Consider the following 21,219-nt stretch of genomic DNA (forward strand, 5'->3'; position numbering starts at 1 on the left):
AATGAGTGTCAGCTGGGCGTCATTCCGGCCTCGTATCTCTCACGGAGGAGCGGAAGCATAAAAGGACGAACGGCAGGAGAATACGGCGAGAGAGGACCGGGCCCGGACATTAGTTAAGTTTTGTTTATATTTATGTTTGTGTGGCCGGCAGTCGTCCGTGAGGGGCTGCCGGCCTGTTTTAATGCTGTTTATTGTTTATTTATTTTGATTAAATGTTTTGAATGTTCGCCGGTTCCCGCCTCCTTCCTTCCCTTCTATTGAACTTTGCTACACTGGACAATTGTAATATGAGGCATAACATAACAGTTTTTCATAGTGACTTTAAACTAAAATACCTATGAATGTAACTATTTATATTTAATTTAATTTATGTTAACATTAATTAGTATTATTATTTTACTGTATAATAATTGTATTAAATAAAGAATTTGTTGAATTTTTTCGTATGTTCATTTTATTAAATAAAGAATTTGTTGAATTTTGTCGTATGTTCATTTTATTAAATAAAGAATTTGTTGAATGGATCCTGTAGGTCTGTCGCATTTAACAAGCCGTATGGTACATTGACATCTAGCGGTTGAGCTAGATTCTTCAAAATATCGGAGAGACAAGTTTAGCCAAGTAATGGTTCTTCTCGGTTTCTTTTGATTGTTATCAGAAATAATCTACACAGGCACTCTATTGTTTGTGAATGTGTATCGAAAGTTCAGTTGAGGCCACAAAAGGGCGCATACTCAGTAACGTTTGTTTATGTTGTTAAAATGAAACCGTCAATAGAATACTTAACTATATGTCTTAAAACACTTAATAAATTTAAATGACAAATCTGGAATAATATTGAATTTGATGAATTCTATTATGTTTTTATAAAAATCCTAATATAGTATACTGTACACTGCTAGTGTTACAGCACATGTATGTGTATAGTAATACTCATTACAGTCAATATTATATATATATATATATATACTGTATATACCGTATATATTTAAGTGCCTGAGCTTGACTAGACGACAATCCTGAAAGTCTTGAAGAAATCACTTCCTTAAGCATACTCTTTTTTTATGTGTTTTTAAGTTGCAGCAGATACTGCATAACAAAAATAACCTCCAATTTCTTGAAGGCAGACCTGCCTTAAGGTGAGAAAACATTTTACTCGTAGCGTGTCACTGAAGAAAACAATAAATAACTTGCAGGCAAATGGATTTTCAATTAACTAAATGGACTGAAACATTGGTCCAATCAGCTGGGGTCCTTCAGATTCAGCTACAAGCTTTCTAAATCACCAGTGTGGGCAAGGTTTCAGAAAAAGAGAGAGATGGGTTTTATTTTCCAGAGTGGGTTTGATGCTATAGTAATTACAGTGCTGAAAATCTCACTTCATTTACAGTGGACCTTTCAGCCAGTGGCTTGAGAAGTTGAGTTACTGACATCAAAAACAAGACCGTGCAGGAGTTAAGATGATATGAGCTGTAATCCTGTGCACAGCTAGAGGACCAGAGGATTCTGGGATTGCCGAGAAAGCAATCTGGTGTAAAGTGAATGGGTGAGTTTTCAGACAAGAGTGTGTTTTGGCTCTGCTGACGTGTTTGGCACAACAACGATACCCGTCTGTTTCAGCGACGTCCCAAGTCACCTGCTGTTACGGGCTTTGATAGATCAACAGAAAAACAAAGAAAAGGAAGTGCAATCGAAAACATGTCAGAAATGGAGACAATTGACATATGTGGCTCATTGGCCCATATCAAAGTTCCTTTCAAAGCTGTCACTAATGTGTTTCTTTCCGGAGAGAGGAATTCTGTGGAAAACACTTTGTTATCCCTATTCTCTCTCCATCTCCTTCTCGCTCTCTCTATTCCTCTATTTGGCAGGATCTGAATGTGTAAGGTTTCAACGGCTCTATGCATGACTGACGCCCAGCCAGATTGCCTTCCCTTCAAAACGGACTCTACCTGTCTGAGTTATAGCAGAATGGAGTCATGGATGGAGAAACCAAAGGTGATGGGAGGAAAATAAGATTTTGCTTTTGAATAAGCTTCAAAGGTACTGGGCCACTGGTGGTGCGGGGGGCTGGGTTTGGCGTGACCATTACACAGAGGCTCATTTTGTTTTTTGAGAGAATTGTCATGGCTTCTGACCACACAGAGAGGAAGTTATGAGATACGGTTGGGTACCTCTGCTTGAAAATGGATGGTGGGGTCAGATTGTGATTGGGTGGAGGTTGGAAGCCTCAGGTGGTGTTTGTGGTGGCGTGAAGAGTAAACTAAGCAGCGAGACGCAGAACAAACCGCTGGAAACACTTCATTGCATTTGCCTATGTTGTGTTTTGGTTGGTGTTGACCCCGTCAGCACTTTGTAACTAGTTTACTAGTTTCCTTCGTCAACCGGCTTCACCAGAAGACCACCTAGACCTGCGTCATGCTAAATATAGCTATAATGGTTATTATGTGGTCGGTTGTTTGTGAGCAGCAGAATTAATAAACAACAAAAGTGTCTGTTCGCAAAAGTGTCATTGCATATTACGTCAAAATTATATCACAAATACTGACAACCTGATGTTTGCATATAGCAGAACATCTGTCCGGTCTGTCAGATCACATTCAGCAGTGTTTACAGATGTGTGAGGTCATAGACCAGCAGGTTGGAACTTCCTGTAAAACTAATAGTCCATTTAAATAACATCTGCCTGATTCGTGTGGACAGTTGTATGTGCAGTGGTTCATACAGAATGAGATATAAACCAGCTTTAACCACTCATATTTGTTTTTTATATATTGTTTTCCTGTATTCGTGACCTTTCTTTGGACTACTGTTTTATTAATAAGCTTCTTAGACTTATTTGTTTACTTTGTATTTATTTATTTAATTCATTCTTGTATAATGTTATGTTAACAGTTCACCCCAAAACAACAATTCTGGCATCATTTATTCACCCTCATATCATTCAAAACCTGTATGCGACTTTTTTCTGTGGAGCACAGAAGAATATTTTAATGACAAGCAGAAAATGTTGTGGCGCCAAACATTAGTCCACACGTCAAGGTATCCCGTAACTGTAGGTGCATCCAGCAAATATATCCAAAAATAGAAAAAAGGATCCACACACTGTCGAAAAAAGGCTCGACCAAACACATTTTTTGATAATACAGAGGTCAAAAAATTTCAGCCTTTTTTGAAAGTGTGCTGATCCTTTTTCCTATTTTAAGAAATGTTTTAAGAAATGGTCCATACAGTGGAAGTCAATGGGATCCAGTGTTGTTCGGTTACTTCAAAATATCTTCTTTTGTGTTCTGCAGAAGAAAGTCATACAGGTTTGAAACGACATGAGGGGGAGTAAATGATAACACAATTTTCATTTTTGAGTGAACTATCGCTTTAAGAGTGATTTGTTACTCTCTAAGAAATGTTAATTATTTTATTTCTAGGTCAGGCATGTATGTTTACATTGATTCATTTTCAGACGACTCTCATCCTCTCACGCCCAAAGAGATTATTTGGAGTTTGCTGCTAGTATAAATCTGTGTGGAAATGGAATCTGAATGGATGACCTTTGTTTATCTTCATCACGCTATGCGCTGTGATTCTTGAATACGTGTTGAGCGGTTTCTCGCGTCTCGTGATTTGCAATTAAAAGTTAATAATCTTCTTGCCTTGAAGCTGTTTATCAAACGATAGGCTCAGGCTTTGAGACATCTGAACGTGAAGCAATGCACATTCCAAATGTCTTTACCTATTTACTTCTTCCCACAGGGATACTTGATCTTCCATTAGTTATGAATTCAAAATTAATAATTTGAGCAGAATGAAATGAGAAGTGAGTTGAGACATTTAGCCCTTGTGTGTTTCAAGAAGTTTAATCCTTGCAAAGCAAATATTATTAATGGGCAATTTCAGCACTTATAAGATAACAGAAGGTTGTCTGGCTACACAGTTTTTGAGATCCATTAGCAAGACAATACCAATAAAACACATGGGGTCGGAGACTTGAAAAATAGAGTTTGGTGCATTTCGCAAATGTTGTTACACAAACCTAAAGTACAGTGCATTAAAGCTACATTTCATCGCTAAGTGCATTCCCAGGGAAACGAACCGGCGACCTTGATGTTGTCTGTGTCATGTCATAACAGCTGAACTACAGAAACATAGTAGAAAGTGATAAGGGTTTCGCAAAAGACCCAAAGGTAGAGGTTCTGAGCCCACAGCGGAAAAGCAAAACACAAAATGAGAAGCTCGGTGGCACTAAATAACCTTTTGCTAGTTTCATAAGGCCAGAAGCAGGTTTTCTCCTTCCATTACTCGATGTCTGCAGTCCATTTTCTCTTGAGCTAAGATTAGTGCTGAAGGGATGGGTGAGAAGGTAAGGACGGCTAACATCTGGCGGGATATAATTAGCCTAAAGGGTAAGAAGACAGCTACAAGAAGAATCGCTCTTTCCGTGTCTTCATACCTAATTCAGCAATGGTGACCTCAAGAGGTGCAATCCCACAATTCTGCAACAAGTTTTACATTCATGGTTTAGCCATCTTATCCCATCTCATGTCACAAAAGACATACAGAATGATGCGGGTTTTGCTCTTTAAAGAAAATCTTTTAATCTGTTTTTCATCAGTCTTACTCCATAGGTCACCAATATAACTTTAAGAAATCACGTTTTTTACAAAGGTCCTGAGAAAATAGTGAAAAGTAGAGGTTTAACACTCAGAACGTACTTTCTTTTTGGGCTCAGAGGACCTGAATCTTTTTTAGGTCAACATTAATCTTCCCAAAGAGCAACTATTTTGAAGAATACGTTTTTCTCTCTTGCAGCAACTAAAATGCTTCAGAAATGTAGTGTTAAGGACTTGATAATTCATGGAGTTAGGACTTCAACTCTAGTTTCCAAACTTTCCAATGCACGGTCAGATATCAGAGCCTTTAGCGAGAATGGCATATCGGCACTGTTGTGAACTCAGTCTGTAGAGAGTACACCTGCCCCGGTCTTCAGCAGATGTTCAGCGGCTGTGTGAGAGACGGCTGAGTCATGAAGTGATATGGAGAGGAGCTGAGGGACCATTTCAGCTGTCAGGTAGGAAATACAGGAAAGATGGAGTCACAGTCCCATTCCTGTCATCAGCGCTGCTGAGGCTGAGCTCCTGACATTGCAGAAGACAGCCTGGAGATCTGTCTGCTGCAGAGCTTGCATACACAAGCAGAGGTTGTATGATCTGGTCACCCATGGCTTTCCAAAGGCTTGAGACTGTTTACCAAAGTGTGAGACAGTTGCCAAAATGGGTGTGATGAATGGCCTCTTTAAAGGGGGTCTTTTTACTTATTTATTGCTTCCACCTCCATGTCCATTTATATTACATTTTGGCATAAAGTGCAGTCATGATTAAATTTTTAGAGCATCATCAACTGTGTTGCTGAATACAGAATAAGCATTTTCCATGTGTAAATGTGGGCACCCTATGCGCATACTTTGTAATGTCGTTCTAGCAATTTTTCATTAAGGGGGGTCTTTTCTGTTACAATATGTATCATAAACATTTTCTCTATCATAAAAGATAAGGGGAAGAGATTTGATTGAGACCCATTGAGAACTAATCAAAGCTCAATTATTATTGACCACAGCAGGAGAAAATGAACATAAACAAAACCATCTGTCTTTCGGTGCTCCCATGTCCACCAGTCACCAAGTTGATGGAGGTTAATAACATAGATGTCACATTGTGCACATTGACCTGTTGCAATGACGTGTCAATGGTGCCGCCATATTGGGGAGGGCAAGACTGCTTTATAAACATATAAATGAAAGAGAGAGCTGCAGAAAAAAAGTACTTTTACATTTCAAAACTGTTTTCAATGCTTGACAAGCCTGAGTTTTTAAGTTTTTTATGATTTCTATGATAATAAAAATTATGAAAAAAAACTCTGACAATAAATAAGTAAATGAATACAGAACGTTTTTGCACCCTCGTGGATCATAAACCATTGAAATTGTTTGAGAATATAAACGTTGTTGTGTTTTCCATCCAGAAAAAACATATCTGTTCACTTATATGCGTTCATAGTACAATCTTGACTTCCCCATTATGGTGGTGCCATTGGTAGTTAACTGCATTGGTGGTACCACTGGCATGAAGTCAATACGGCATCTCTATATGTCTATGGTGAACAATGCACTACAGTTTTAGTCTAATTCCAGGTAAGTGTCATTTTCTTGTGGTGAATATAACAAAAAACACAAAATGTGTCTTTTAACCCCACCCTCTTCATAGCTCCACCCAAACCCAACTGCAGTTAGTGCTCTCTCATTATACCTTAGTTTTCTGTTATACAGTATAACACATTGAGTCTGTGTGGATGGGTCTTGGTCTTTCTTGAGAGAAGATAAACCCACCTGGTTTATTATAACCTGGGCACAGATAACAATGTATTGCAGTTGCCCAATATCGCAGAAACAGCAACGCTGAATAATAACCCAATAAAACTTGATTAAGATTCAATGACCTCACCAGTTTAATAATGGCGACTGTGAGATTTGCAGCAGGAAATTAAAACTGAGAACTTATGATGCTGGAGGGGAGGTTGGTCAGTGAAAAATCTATTTTTAATACTGTACATCATTCTTCGCTGTACAGAAAGATAGGTTGATATCATTTTAATCAGTCTGAACGCCTATTTTAATTTGATTTGTGAATATTAAATGAAAGATAATAAGAAAAAAAACGTTGAATGTTTCATTTTAATAATACATTTGATTTTCCAACAGAATACAGTAGCTGTGATAGGAGTTATGTCCAAAAGTAGATAGCTTAGACTATAATCTGTCCTCACAGTTTGGTTTAACTGTGCTGTGATTAAAAGAACCTGACATCATATGAATATTACATTTATCAAGGTCACTAAAATAACTTTTTTCCTCCGTTTCAGTGTTCTCATTAGTGCATTTTGCCTTTGTATACCGATGTGCATTTGTCAAATAGACTCCAGAAATCTATGTGAGTGCATTCTGTGACTTACCTAACACAGTGAGTCGGGCAGGACGTGACCTCATGGCAGCCTGAATGGCCTGGCACTCGAACACGGCATCATCCATCAACTCCACCCTCTGGATTCGCAGGTGGTGCTCGCCCGAAGTGTGATCCCCGACCACAGCGTATCGAGGGTAACCTGAAAAATAGAGCCCGCCAGTTAACATCATAAAGCGGTGTGTTTCAAAAACGGCGATACACATGAAATATGCTTCTGGTTATCTAATAGCGAGAGAAATTGTGTCTTGTTAATTGCAACACAGTTGGGACTTACCTGACAGCACTGAGGTATTGGCTTTTTAGTCACTTCATGACAGTACAAGGTAATCCCTGAATGCCACAGGGAGCTACTGAGAGCGGCTGATGCAACATTCACTGTTTGTTAGCAACCGCTGGATATCAAAGAATATCGCATTATTTGCATCAGAGATCTTCAGAAAGGCTATTTAAGTCTTTTGTCAGTTTTCATTAGCGTGTGGTTTATTGAAAAAAAATAAAAACATCAGTTTGCCACGTTTCTATGCCTACTTTACTGTACGTTCTCCAGAATCTAAATCCGAGGGCTGTTTTCTTTCTGCTGCAAACGAAAAATAATTGACGATTGTACCTTAAAAAAAGCCAAGGTGAGACCAGAGCAGGCAAGTACACAGCGGTGACCTTCAGTAAATAAACAGAAGATGATGAGCAGAGGTGCGAGGCCGGTATGAGTCTGGGTGAGACTTTCTGCCGGTGGTGATGGAGGTGAGACGATTTGTTGATTGAGGTTGAGTCAATCCGCTGGTGTCGCTATCAGACACTCGAGCGGTCCTCAAGCGTGCCGCTGTTCAAGTGTAGGTGTAATACTTAGTAAGCAACACACAAGCCGTGAGAAGATTGAAATGTGTTCCGCTGATGCAGGAACGGTGATTTGTGGTTTAATAATACACTCAGCGTGGCGTATTTCAGGGAAACCTGACTGTTTTACCACGGCGAGTGGAACCTTTAAAGCACATCAGCAGACTATTAGTGGAAGATTTGCATAGGAAGCGAAAGGGAAGGCTTGGTTTGTCGCGCAGAAAAGCATGCGTTCGATTGCGACGTGCTACATTTCCCAGCCTCTCCATATAAACGTCTCTGACGGCTCTCGAGAGGCAAAATACTCCTAATTATTCGAGATTTGCCATTTCCAGCGAGACCCTCGAAAAGTGCTATTATTGCGGTTAGCGCGGTCCCTGTTTCCAAAGCGAGACGGTAATTGATTGTGATGGGAGACATGGATTTAATAGCGTTAGAAGCTGATCTCAGCTTATTCCTCCACGGAAAGAAGCACGGCGCATTTATTTCTCCATTTAATTCAATACCTCTTCTCATGCGGCTAAATTTACACCTTCAAAAGTGATCCCGCTTCTAGATCCACAGAGGAGCCATTTGAATCCCCGCCAGCGAGCGACCGGCGGCGGAATATCGATTTTCCACCGTGCATCGATGAGAAGACATAATGGTCAAACACCCTTGTCCCTCCAAGACTCATCGTAAGCCATCTTATCTTGTTGGTTTAGAAAAGAACATCCGGCTCAAACTTTTTGGAGGTTTAAAAACAGCACACGGATTTTGATTAGGGAGGTTTATATAACAGACTCCACTTGTTTAGAAATGCGATTGAAAGGGCATTTTCGAAATCACCTATATGTTTTCAAGTGCCGTGTTGAGATCCAACCTGCTCGTGCACCCTAGCGCAGTGCTATTACCGCAGCCATCACTGTAATCTCCAGCAATGAGGCTCGGAAGAGGGATGCGCTGTAACATATTGCTTTAGAAAGAAGTGAAAAATAGACCGGACTCTAGACTAATGGCTTTTAAGTCCTTGAGCCTGACTGTTGAAATCACTGTGCCAGAAAATGCCAATTATTGCCTGTTGCCTCATTGGATCCCATTCACTTTTAATAGACCATGAAGTGTCTCTCATTTTCCCCTATTGAGGAGAGAGGAGCAGATGATTATGGTGCAATGTGTTTCATCTGCCCACATATGGCTTTTAATTTCTCTAAGTGAGTGGGAGACCGAACAGAGGCAGGATAACCCAAAAACAAACATTTAATAACCCATCAAAGCAGTCTGTGCCCACATCGCTTACTGGACTAAAATTATCGGCGTTTTTGAAAGTGCTGTTGCAAAGGTTACACGTATTGTGATGCTTGTAAGAAAAAAGCTATTATGTAAAAGGTCTATGCTGACTTTGTGTGATGTAAGTGGTTTGGATATGTACCTACTGTACATGTGACCCTACATTGCACATTGATTTGCTGATAACGAAAGCCTCAAAACACACATTGTGATATGAACTCAAACTTTTTTCATTACATTATTTTAAAAAATGATCTGAGTTAACTTTCGTTATTTTACAGCCTTGTATCCTTAATAGTCTCATTTGTGACAACTGCCTCATTTTTATTTCAGAACAATGACTCTTAAATAAGGCGAAAGACACTCAAATGGAACACCACTGTGAACTCTCTTGAGCTATTAAAGAAGAACCTCTGTGCAATAAAATGTCCCCTAAGGACTATCGGATTAAAACTCAAGGCCAGCAATGTTGACCGTAACCAAATCAAGCACTGTTTACCGTGGCAGCCAGTCAAAGCAAGTGAAGCAAACAGAGCCATTTTAATGGCCATCGGCTTGCTTCAGTACTGTGTTTATTCTTGATGAGAGATTGATGGTTGTTTTGCAGCATGTATTGCCACTTGATGCCTAGCTGCAAATCTTGAGGTCTTATTTTTCTCCGATGGATACAGAACACATGCACTGGCTTCTAACAGCACTCCTGATTTACCAGGCGTTATGACGTCTGGGTAATTTATCAAACTGGTTATATATAAACTACTTAGAAATGCCTAACTAATCGAACAACAAAATGTGATCCCACAATGCATTGCTTTGACCAATGCTGGCTCAGGAATAAGCTCGCATAAGCTTGTGATTTAACTACTAAATTTATACAACGACAAATTGTGTTTAGAAAAATTAGAAATGAGTTAGGCTATATTTTTACTGCAGCACGCAATATCGAGCTGTCATAGTTAGAAATCATCAAGGATTTCTTGCAGTGATTCTCTTATGAAAGTCTGTGTGGACTAGCATCACTCCTTCAGTCAAATAACAATGATCTAAAAAATTGCATCCACCCACCTGTAATATTCCTTATTCAAGTGATGTCTTATAAATCCTAAGACGCGAGACGCATTTCATCTCTTCTCTGGACATCTCTTAAATGAATATCTCATTATATAAATCATGCATGCCCCACAATATGCCCAAGTGATGCATGGCAGAGGGTGCCGTAAAGAAAAATGAAAAAAAAAACTGCCAGTGATCACAATGAATCTCAAAGACAACCCACATCAGGCAAAGCAAACATTATAAAATAGCCCCATTAGAGCTAATGAATCCATCAGGACAGGAAGGGATTAGTCTTCATGTTGGATCGATGGAAGGGGAGAGGGCCGTGAATGAAGACGTGACGCAGTGATTAATGGTCGAGCAGATGAGTAAGTGTATCTGCCTGACGCCTCAGACCGAGGAAACGGTCGAGAGAAACTGTGTTAATTACATCCGAGGCGAGAGATCTCTTTCCTTCTGTCTGATTCTGAATGTCTTGGCTCGAGAAACCAAAAATCTTTAACGTTGATCTGTGACTGTGGATTGCACAGAATGTTGCCTTAATGTGAGAAGACCAACGTTGCTTTTGCTGTAGTTGTTTCAAGTACTTTTGCATGTTTTTCATGTATTTATATTAGTTATATTTTTCATATTTGATTTAATCATCCTGTTTTCTTCTTTCTGTGCTAAAATGTTTTCTGTAAAGTTGAAGATAGTTTGCAACAATGCACTTTGTGAAATGCGCTATAGAAATAAAACAGAATTCAAAATTGAATCCCACAAGTTGGGCCTGTGGGACACTTAAGGGCGTTTTCACACCTGTGTATCGATTGCTTTGTTCCGAAACCGGGGGTTAAATCTTTACAATATTTAAATTAATTTTAGTTCGGTTCGCATTCACAAGGCAATATTTCCAAACGGACCAAACTTTGTTAATAAAAGTCACGTGCGAGAAAACTCTCCTTCTATTGGTCAGAGTGCATCTGTTTATTTTTCGGTCTGTAACGCGAGTGATAATGAGCGTCAGCTGCGCGTTGTCACGCGTATCTCACGGCGGAGCTCAGGAAGCATAAAAGGAGGAGAAGGATGAGAGAGAACCAGGCCTGGATTTTATGTTATGTTTTATTGTGTTTGTGTGGCCGGCAGTGGACTGTGAGGGAGCTGTCAGCACTTTACTTTCGTTTTGTTGTTTGTTTATTTTATTAAAAGTTTGGTTAAACGTTCGCCGGTTCCCGCCTCCTTCCTTCCTTACTTTGAAGATTGTTACAGGGAGCCATTAGCAAAACAATCCCTTTTGCGTCACGCAACTTTATATAATAATTACCCATCATACATTGTGATACAGTCTGGTTCGTTGGTCTGTTGGGTCGGATGGCTTTCACACGTCTACCGAACCGCTCCAGAGTTCGTTTGCAATCGGGCCGAGACCACCTTGTTCAGGCGGTCTCGGAGCGATTGTTTTGGGGCGGATCCTAGCTCGATTGCCGTGTTCACATATGCCTAAACGAATCGAACCAAGAGAGAAAACGCACCAGGTTCCGAAACAAACCATTATGTGTGAAAACGCCCTTAAAGAGACAGTTAGCCAAAAAATACTCTGTATGTCATTCCAAACCTGTTTGACTTTCTTTCTTCTGCAGAACACAAAAGAAGATATTTTGAAGAACTTTGGTAACTAAACAACACTGGCCCCCATTGACTTCCATTGTTTGGACATTTCTCAAAATATCTTCTTTTGTGTTCCACATAAAAACAAAGACATGTACAGGTTTTGAACAACATGAGGGTCTACAAATTCATATTTAGTCTTGCACCAGCAAACTGGGCATATTCATGATATTTATTTTACTTGAATGTTTGCGGCAGCCTTGAGCCGATGTCTTTAATTAGAACCGCAAGCGAGAAGACCTCAATGAAGAACTCGGCTGCGATAAGAATCGTCGCTCTTTCGTCTGCTGATTTATTAAACATATTGTTCGATATTTCTCATTTTAATCAACGTCGTCCTCAACTGAAACACCATTGAATGAGCCACCGCAACGCCTCTTGTGCGAATAGCTGAGCGGGCTGATATTGAAATGCGTTGCGTTTGTATAAGCTGTTGTACTCCCCTCTTTTTATGTGTGCAGCTGCTGGCTTGGAGTACAGTCGTAGATGTGTCAATTTTCTTTATTGGACGCAGCATTACTTGTTGACGCATGCAAGACTGATAAAAGGAGCAGCTGTGCAGAGTTTTATCCTGTAAAGTGTCATTCATGTCAACGCTTTGCACTCCGCCCCGTACCCTGTGCTTGCTTTTAAAGTGCCCTTTTGTCTGAAGCGCTGGCTCTTGGTATCTCGAAAAAATTGCACGTTGTAAAAAAGAAGGATGGAGGGTGCATGGGACTTCATTGAAATTCTTCACGGCCCTCCAAGCGTTGGCCTGCCATTGATCCACATAAAGAGCTGGACGGCGCTCTCGACTCGGATCGGGTTGGCCCTCGGCTCCTGGCTGTGACTGTTAAACTGCAGCTGATGTACCGTTAAGTGTCGTTCTCGGTCTCCTCTCTCATAATCGCGAGTCCTACAGGCGCAGCGCCACGATTGCGACCCACCCCACCTTCGACTTTCTTGCCGTTTGACAATTATAAAACCCTTCACCCACTGTTTACACTGCTGTGGACCGGCTCCCAAGAGCACGATAATGACAAGCTCTCGAACGGGGTTGGAATTATTGGGACTAAGTCATCTTTTGGGGTTTAATTAAAGACCACTATCATTGCCAACATGCCACAGAGCAGCAGCCCCTGAAGGTCAAAGACAAACAGACCTCCAATCTCCACTGGAACACATATTTAATTTTACAGATCAACCCAGCGGATGTTTTTAAAGAGGCCAAGTGGGCTTTACGTCATGCTTTGTGCTGGAAGTATCCCAAGTACTTTAAGCGTGATGGGAATATGGAGTGAAACATTGATTTACTCTTATGTGACAGTTCATTTCAAGCCAACCCTGCCGGTATCTACACTTTTGTTTAATCTTTCAAAATGACCCACCATCCCTGTTGAAAAAAAACATCATATGCTGGATTAGGTATGTTTTGATGCTGGTTTGACCATCTTAAACCAGCTAAGGACCATCACATGACCAGCTAAGGACCAGCACATGACCAGCTTAAACCAGCACAAACCAGCAAACCAGCATCAAAACATACCTAACCAGCATATGCTGTTTTTTTCAACAGGGTGTTTTGTTCAAACAGGGAATTTGTACATTGTAATCCAAGAAAATCCACTGTAAATGTCATAAAGGACGACCAACTGTTTCAGACCTTCATGAATATAAGTTGATAACGTTTGGTAGTGGGTTTTATAGGTGAACCAATGATTGTTTGCACAAATTAGCAATTAGCTTAGCACAACAAGCAGCACTTTCTAGTGGGGAAGAGTCACATACTTCTCAAGCTATTAGCCGGTAAATGTACTTAATTTTAGTCGCTCTCGTTCTTCTACGCCGGGCACCAAATGGACAGTTTTTTAAAAAGCAATTACACCCCCTAGCTTAAACTTGTGCACCAAAGTCAACCTTAATTATAAAACGCCTTGTTTAAAACCTATTTAGTTGTTAGAGCAGCTGATGAGGGCTGGCTGTTAGTCCAAGTGTAAAATGCAATCAATGTAAATGCTTTCGCCTTTTTCCAACACTTTTGTGGTAGATTTTATTCAGAACTTTGTGTTACCTGAAAGGTCCCTTCCGACGCCCAATGCGAGGCCATCTTTGATCCACAGCACAACGCCGTGGTAACCGGGGATGGAGCAGGGCAGCGTGACCTGCTGGCCAGCCACCACCACCAAGTCCTGGGGCTGCTGTGAAAACACCGCCTCAACTCCTGAAACGACAAAGATAAAGAAAGTTTACCTCTAGTGCTTCTGGTGCCACGCACCACTTTCCAGTTCTTTCCTTACACGGCCTCTTTAAAAGCTCAGATCCATTATGAAATGGTTTAATGTTACATGACCTCATTTGGAGAATTTATTCAAAGAAAAGCTCTCGAGGACTCAAGGGTGATTAAGATGCAATGGTGAAGTGCCCGTCAGCCTGTCAACAGCACACAGAAAAATACAGAACGCAAAAAGAGTGAAGGTCTAAACTCTATTAGGTATGAGTGGCTGGAGAATGCTGTCAGCAGGAGGCATCTGATGCCTCTTAAAGGAGGGTGTTATAGATATAAAGGGAATGAAAGCAAAATAAAAGTAGCAGAAGAAGTGTCTTCTGAATGTGTCAGCTCCTCTCGCAGTACTTAAGGGAGTGTCAAGGTAGGTTTTAGGATAGGTGCTAGTAAAAGGTTTGGACATGTGCATATTCTTGTGGTGCCATTGGCCTATCGCCATTGTCAGCACATCATTTCACCTCTGCTCCAGAGTCACATTCACATCTGACATTTACAGCTCAGGTGATTGGCTCACAATGAAAAAGAAATAAGCACCTATACAGCTCAGCGCCCTTGAACATATGCCTGAATGTGCATGTGCCAGCTAAACAAGTGTCATTTAGATGAATGGGATGCTAACAGACATCCAAGAAGTAACTTCGGTTAATGTGACAATGTGACAACATACATAACCTCTTGGTAATTCGTAACTTCTCATCTCAATTTTTTTGTTAATTCTCATTTCAGTATGTTCTGCCTTTGCCCCAGTTTAGGGGTGGGGCTTCCTTCATCCTTTTTTGACAATCTTACATTATTTGCATGATTCACATTGTACAAATGAACAGGAACACGACCACCTTGTAAAATAGTTACAGTACATTTGCTGTGTGTTCTATCAAGTCAGACACTATCAGGTTCTCTGTTTTTGCAAACTCAGCCAATCGCTTTTAACATCCTAAATACGATGTCTGTCTCCAAATCGAATCTAGTTACAAGACAAATGTGCTCCATTTCAAACTGCAACATGTCAATGGGGGAACATATCGCATGTGCACTCATACGCGCTCAAGAATACAACGGTTTGACATGTCAGCTATCAATATTGCATTGAGCTGTCTAAGTGGAGAGATGACGGGTATCTTGCTGGCAGTGCTGTTTAACGGAGATCATGTTGAACTGTGCAGCTCTCCCTGATGTGTGGCTATCTAAAATCGGAGAAGATGGCTGATATTACTCATTCCATTGTAAATCTCAGTGTACTGGTTAATCAATACTCACTACCGTGGGACACTCACCACCCCTCCATTTCTTGATGTGTGTGTGTGTGTTTGTGTCTAACTTAGTTATACTTTACTGTAGGGATGTCAAAAGTACTGCCTAGTCGATATTATAATAAAAAAGTTGAAGGCCAAGTCTAGGTTTTCTGTAGTACTTGGATAATGTGTACTCTCCGGCCAACAGGAAGCTGCTTCTGAATGCTTTTTCGCATATTGTGCACATGGTCTATAAAGACATGCTTGTGCATGAACTGCCAAAAGTTTTTCTTAGTCAAAATGATGATAAGGTATGTTTACATGTACTGTATAGTGTTTCTTAAACTTATTGTTTTAAGCCCCCCTTTGCATCCCCTTGTGTCCCCTAAATAAAGACTTATAATCTTAGACTTAGAATTTTAATAAAACAAAAACATATTCAGCAATTTTACAATGCTGGAACATTAATTCTTTTGGTTGGTGGCCTTTTTTTCATATTTTTTCAACTGTGCCCCCCTGAATCCATCTTGGGGGCTATAATTATTTAAATTATTAATAAAATCATAAATTATTTACATTATTAAAATATAAGATATTGTTTTATTTCATGTACCAATCAAATTTAGGGTAATGGTTACATCAACAATTTCATGACAATTTGTAAATTTCAAGAAGTGGCTAATTTGTGTGAATTTGTACTATAATTTAAGTACAATCTGCTTTTTTTTAAAACAGTTTATGTCTACGCAGTGTACACACATTTTACTGTTTAGTTAATTGTGTAAACGTATATGAGCCAGAAATGCTAATATCCACAACTATGACATTCCTAGATTGATGTTAAATTAAACACGGGGCGGAAATAATTAATGTGCCAGTGTACATAAGGACGTCTTTAATGCTACGAATTCCATGAATTAGTAAACAAATCAGTCATACCTCTGTCCTGCCTGCAGTAAACAGTGATGAATGTCTTGTTAAAAGCCAAACACGAGTTCACAGATTGATTTATACAAATTCTCCCTGGCGGTCACCAACGTCTGCTACCCCAACAAGCCATTATTAAATCAACAACAGAAAAATGCACTCTGAATTCTTACAAATTTATTGGGCTCTTCATCTTTGAAGCCTAGCAGGCTAGCCTGCACAACACTGTGTTTTTCACTCGGTCTATCTTTCTTTCCGTGCCGTTGTGAGCTGCTTTATTTGTAGGAGCATGTTTGTGTGCGTGTTTGCTCTGATAGCACTCAGTATATTACTCAGGTACTCTGGCTTTAGACTGAGGAGTTTATCTCACTGCAGTGTATCGCAGCAGTTTTGCTTCCAGGCAACGTCAGGGTTCCGTTTGCCTTGTCATGTTCGAGGAATACTGAGCATAGAAGAAAGCTTTCTCTTTCTGAGCTGCCCTCATTTCTTTTCGGTAGCGTTTTATTTTTTTTTTCAACGAGATGTGCATCATCCAAATAACACATTTCATGTTTAATTTAAGTATTAACATTCTGTCGGACGTTTCTTATAAATTGTCTTCAAAGACATAAAAACAGACACAAGTATGACAACTGTTGACATGTAAGGCATACAGAGCTGTAAACAATTTGATTTTGAGTTAAAATGTATGACTTTTCTGACTCTGAAATTCTGAGACTGAAGGATATCTCAATTTGTGCTCCACCTAAACTTGTTCCTGTCTTGGCAAACCCTGCTGAAAACAATACAAATTAAAGAAGTTGTTAAGGTTTTAATGGAAACTATAATGGTGTCTACTGGTATGAGATGGATTCTATTGGTGGGGTGAAATCCCCCTGCTGAAAAAAAACATAGAAACCATTAAGGAAATTGTAATGGTTTTAATGGTTTTATAGGGATTTGTATTGGTTTTAATGGAAACTGTAATGGTTCTACTGGTATGTGATGGATTCTACTGGTGGGATGTTAAATCCTATTGGAATAATGCCCAAAACACACTACAAAAAGGTATTTTGTAATGGTTTTAATGGAAAAAGCTAATGGTTCATAATGGTGTTTTAATGGAAACCATTGGAATTTTTGTGATGGTTTCTATTGGGTTTCTATGTTTTTTTTCACCCTGCAGAAAAAAAAAAACAGTAGAACCCCAACAGAAACCATTACAGAAATTCTAATGGTTTACAATAAAATACTGTAACAAAGTTCAATGTAGGGAAGGAAGGAGGCGGGAACCGGTGAACATTTAACAAACTTTAATCAAAATAAACAAACAATAACACGGAAGTAAAAGATAAATAAAACATAAAATAAATAAAACTTAACATTTCCGGGCCCGGTCCTCTCTCCTCGGCAGTCCCGTCGCTCGTCCTCTTATGCTCCCTAGCTCCCCATGAGGCATGCGGGACCGGTGCGCGTACAGCGGATACTCATTATCACTCACGCCACCGGCCCCGCCTTCCTGCCCCACGGCCCTCGTCCCACCTTCCTCGCTACAAATACCATTATGAACCATTAGCTTTTTCCATTAAAACCATTACAAAATGCCTTTTTGTAGTGTGTTTTGGGCATTATTCCAATAGAGTCCATCACATACCAGTAGAACCATTACAGTTTTCAATTAAACCAATACAAATCTCTTTAAAATCAGTAAAACCATTATAACTTCTTTAATGGTTTCTATTGATTTTTTCAGCAGGGTTAAGAGTATTCCAATAGAAACCATTAGAATTTCTGTGATGGTTTCTATTGGGTTTCTAATTTTTTTCCCCAGCTGGGATGAAACTTAAAGAGATCTCAGATTTTTCTTCCCTATGGGACATCTTGTGCAGTAATTGATGGACCCTTCTGCTGTTATTTTTCCTTTCGGCTAAGTTGTTAAACTATGACAGCTCCTACTTTCCTCAAACCCTCAGCACTGTATGAGCTGAACCTCTGGCCAACAGCACAATTGAGTCTGATGAAGAGATGCTTAACCCCTCTCTGGATTGATCTCGACAGGTAATTATTACTGCTAACAGCTAATAAGAACAACAAAAAGCAGAACTTCAAATAAATAGCTGCTAGCCACTTTCACAGATTTCACAGATTTCTGGCTTTTGCAAATCAACTAGCCAGAGTTTTTCGCTTTGGATAAAAGCGTCTGCTAAATGACTAAATTTAAACTAGAAGTTCTCTAGTGAGATTTTCAGGAAAGTCAATTCCATCACATTCATGCACACACAATTACATGCCTGTTCCAATTTTAACAATGCCAAAGTAGTGTAAATGGTAATTCACTAATGGACACAAAGACAAGGTGTTTCCTCACTCAGACTGTATATAGCATTCATTGGGACTTGTGAAAAACTGATATAAATAAATGGATAACAATGTCAATCGTTCTTTGCTTTGCGTCTATTGCTTCTGCCAGTACTGTTAATTGATTGTACTTTTTCTCAGATGCTGTTTTCAGCAGAAATATCTAAACATCCTTAATTCCCCAGCTGAAAAATAAAACGAAGTACAATAGAACAATTAATGGTTATAATAGGAATTTTATTGGTTGTAATGGAAACTATAATAGTGTCTATTGTGATGGATTCTGTTGGTGGGGTATTATCTGGCAGAATAATCCTATTGAAATAGTGCCCAAAACACTACAAAAATGAATTTTGTAATGGTTATAATGGGAAAAGCTAATAAAGTTCATATTGGTATTTTAATATTGAAACCTTTCGGATTTCCGTTTCTTTTGGGTTTCTATAGTTTTTTTTAGCAGGGTACATATTTGTCAAAGGGATAAGCTTAAAATATTCTTTTTTTTTCAATTTTGAGTTTTTCGTACTTACTTTTGAGTATTTTTCTTACACCATTGGTCTTTTGCACACGTATAGTAAGTATAAACCTCACTGAATTTTCTTTGATTTCTCTAAGTAGAATAATAATAATGATTATTATTATTATGTATTTATTTACAATGTATTTATATTATTGTATTTATAAATGTATTTTCTTGTTGGAAGTGTACACTCTTAAAAATAAAGTTGCTTCACAATGCCATAGAAGAACCTTTTGTCTAAATGCTTCCATAAACAACCTTTAACATCCGAAGAACCATTCTGTTTTGGGTGAAAAACGGTTCTTCAGATTATAAAGGTAAGAAAGAGATAGTTCTTTGTGGAACCAAAAATGGTTCTTCCATGGCATCGCTGTGAAGAACCTTTTAAGCACCTTTATTTTTAAGAGTGTAGAAGTTAGCCAGCAACTCCTATGGCTATAATGCATTGAAACATCACATACATAAAGCATCATATCACACTGAATCTTCTCTCAGCGTGGTCAGAATGTATGAGCATCAAAAATGTGAAAGATTTGCTTTTGGGAGGTTAACAAATCCCTTCCCTGTGATCTTTTTGCAGTACTGCACCACCTGGTGAGTCCATTCGGACAGCTAAACACAAGCCTGTTTCATTTCTTCCGAACCACCTCAAGCGACAGAAAAACACATGTAGGTCAGCCAAAGAGGAATGTAGAGAAATAGGTAAAGAACAGGGACGGTTGACTTGGGGGGCCTCACTCCATCGGAGGAGCTCACACGCATTCCGAGCTCAGCGACGCTGCGGTCGCATCTGCTAGCGTTCTGCTTCGATGCTCAGCCAGTCGGCCTCGGAGCGGACCCTTCCTCCATTTCCCCCCTCATCTTCTGCACGTTCAAAACTGCCAGCTGCGCAGGCAGTCGTGTGTGGAGATCAGTGAGGTGTAGACGACAGATTCCAACACTGTCCCTCATACGCCACTACCGCTTCATAATACCCCGTAATACTTCAGGTCTTCCGAACAAACAGGGAAGGACAAGAAGGCAATCAAACAACAACAAACGGCGTCTAGCCGGAGAGAACGTTAATGTTTATTTAAATTATAAATTATTAATGCCGTAATGTTCGCAGCACTGGTGTGATTCAGGCTCTGGCACTGAAGAAACAACTCTGATTGTCTTTATAAATGTCTTGTTTGCTGTCATAATCAGGGCAAAAAGAAAATGATTCCAGATCATGTAGCACAGCGGCTTTTAGAGGAGAAGTAAACCGGGCTTGTAGAGTGCCTTGCGTGTACACGTTTTTGTACACTGAGTTTTTGATATTCTGAGGTGTTGATATTCATGGCGATCTTTACTTGAGATCTGTCAGTGAGGTCGGTCAGCACTGCAGGCGGTACCTTGAGGGCCTATTCTTTCTCCAGATGAGTACAGACACCACAGTTAAAAATACAGTTACCTTCACAAGACCAGTCTTTGTTTAACCTGAAGAATGTTAAACCTGAATCTCTCAATTTTGACTTAAACTAGAGCATAGGCTCAAACATGTTGAATTCTAGATGGGCTGAACTGTTTTTACAAAGTGGATCAAGTTCTGGCCTTGCTATTCTAGGCTTGATCTGCACCCAGCTGTGTTTGTAGTTGGGTTAGTAAAGTGCTTGGCAAGTTTCAAGGATTTCATTTGTTAATTCAAATGTAGGATTTTGCCCACCTAAAGGCTTTTGTGCATTTGTACACATGGTTTTGATTACAAAAATGTTTTGACAGACAATATTTAGACAGAGCCAGACAATAAATCTTAAACAGCATGTCAAAAAGTGTCCCAATCAACCTGAATTCACTCTACATTTTTGTATTTTCATATATAATGTTTGTATTTCTATATCATTTTTTCAAGTTTTTGTGTTACAGCATTCTCCGTAAAGCTGCTAAAGATGCACATTGTGCATTCATTTGAATTGACTCAATGAATTACTTTCTCATGTGTTTGTCTTCTCATTGACTGAGACAAACTTGAGCATACGCCGTAAAAAACATATTTTTTTACAGAATAAACTGTAATTTTATGGATTTTTACTGTTTTTACAGATTTTTTAAATGTATTTTTTTAAATACTGTAAAAACAAACGTAAAATTGCAGTAAAA

The 21,219-nt window shown here is 39.4% G+C and overlaps 1 protein-coding gene across 5 annotated transcripts in view; it reads right to left on the reverse strand.

The window, feature by feature from the left end:
- Positions 1–21,219, reverse strand: part of kirrel3b (kirre like nephrin family adhesion molecule 3b) — a 192,868-nt gene that overhangs the window by 55,429 nt on the left and 116,220 nt on the right. For all 5 annotated transcript variants that reach the window (XM_057348185.1, XM_057348183.1, XM_057348186.1 and 2 more), the window contains exons 2-3: positions 13,870–14,019; positions 7,003–7,152 (exon numbers count right to left, since the gene is read on the reverse strand). In XM_057348185.1, coding sequence (XP_057204168.1) covers positions 7,003–7,152; positions 13,870–14,019 — 300 coding nt within the window. The remainder of the gene's footprint in view (positions 1–7,002; positions 7,153–13,869; positions 14,020–21,219) is intronic.

The sequence above is a fragment of the Triplophysa rosa genome, linkage group LG12 (genome assembly GCF_024868665.1).
Source record: "Triplophysa rosa linkage group LG12, Trosa_1v2, whole genome shotgun sequence".
In the NCBI taxonomy this organism is placed as follows: domain Eukaryota; kingdom Metazoa; phylum Chordata; class Actinopteri; order Cypriniformes; family Nemacheilidae; genus Triplophysa; species Triplophysa rosa.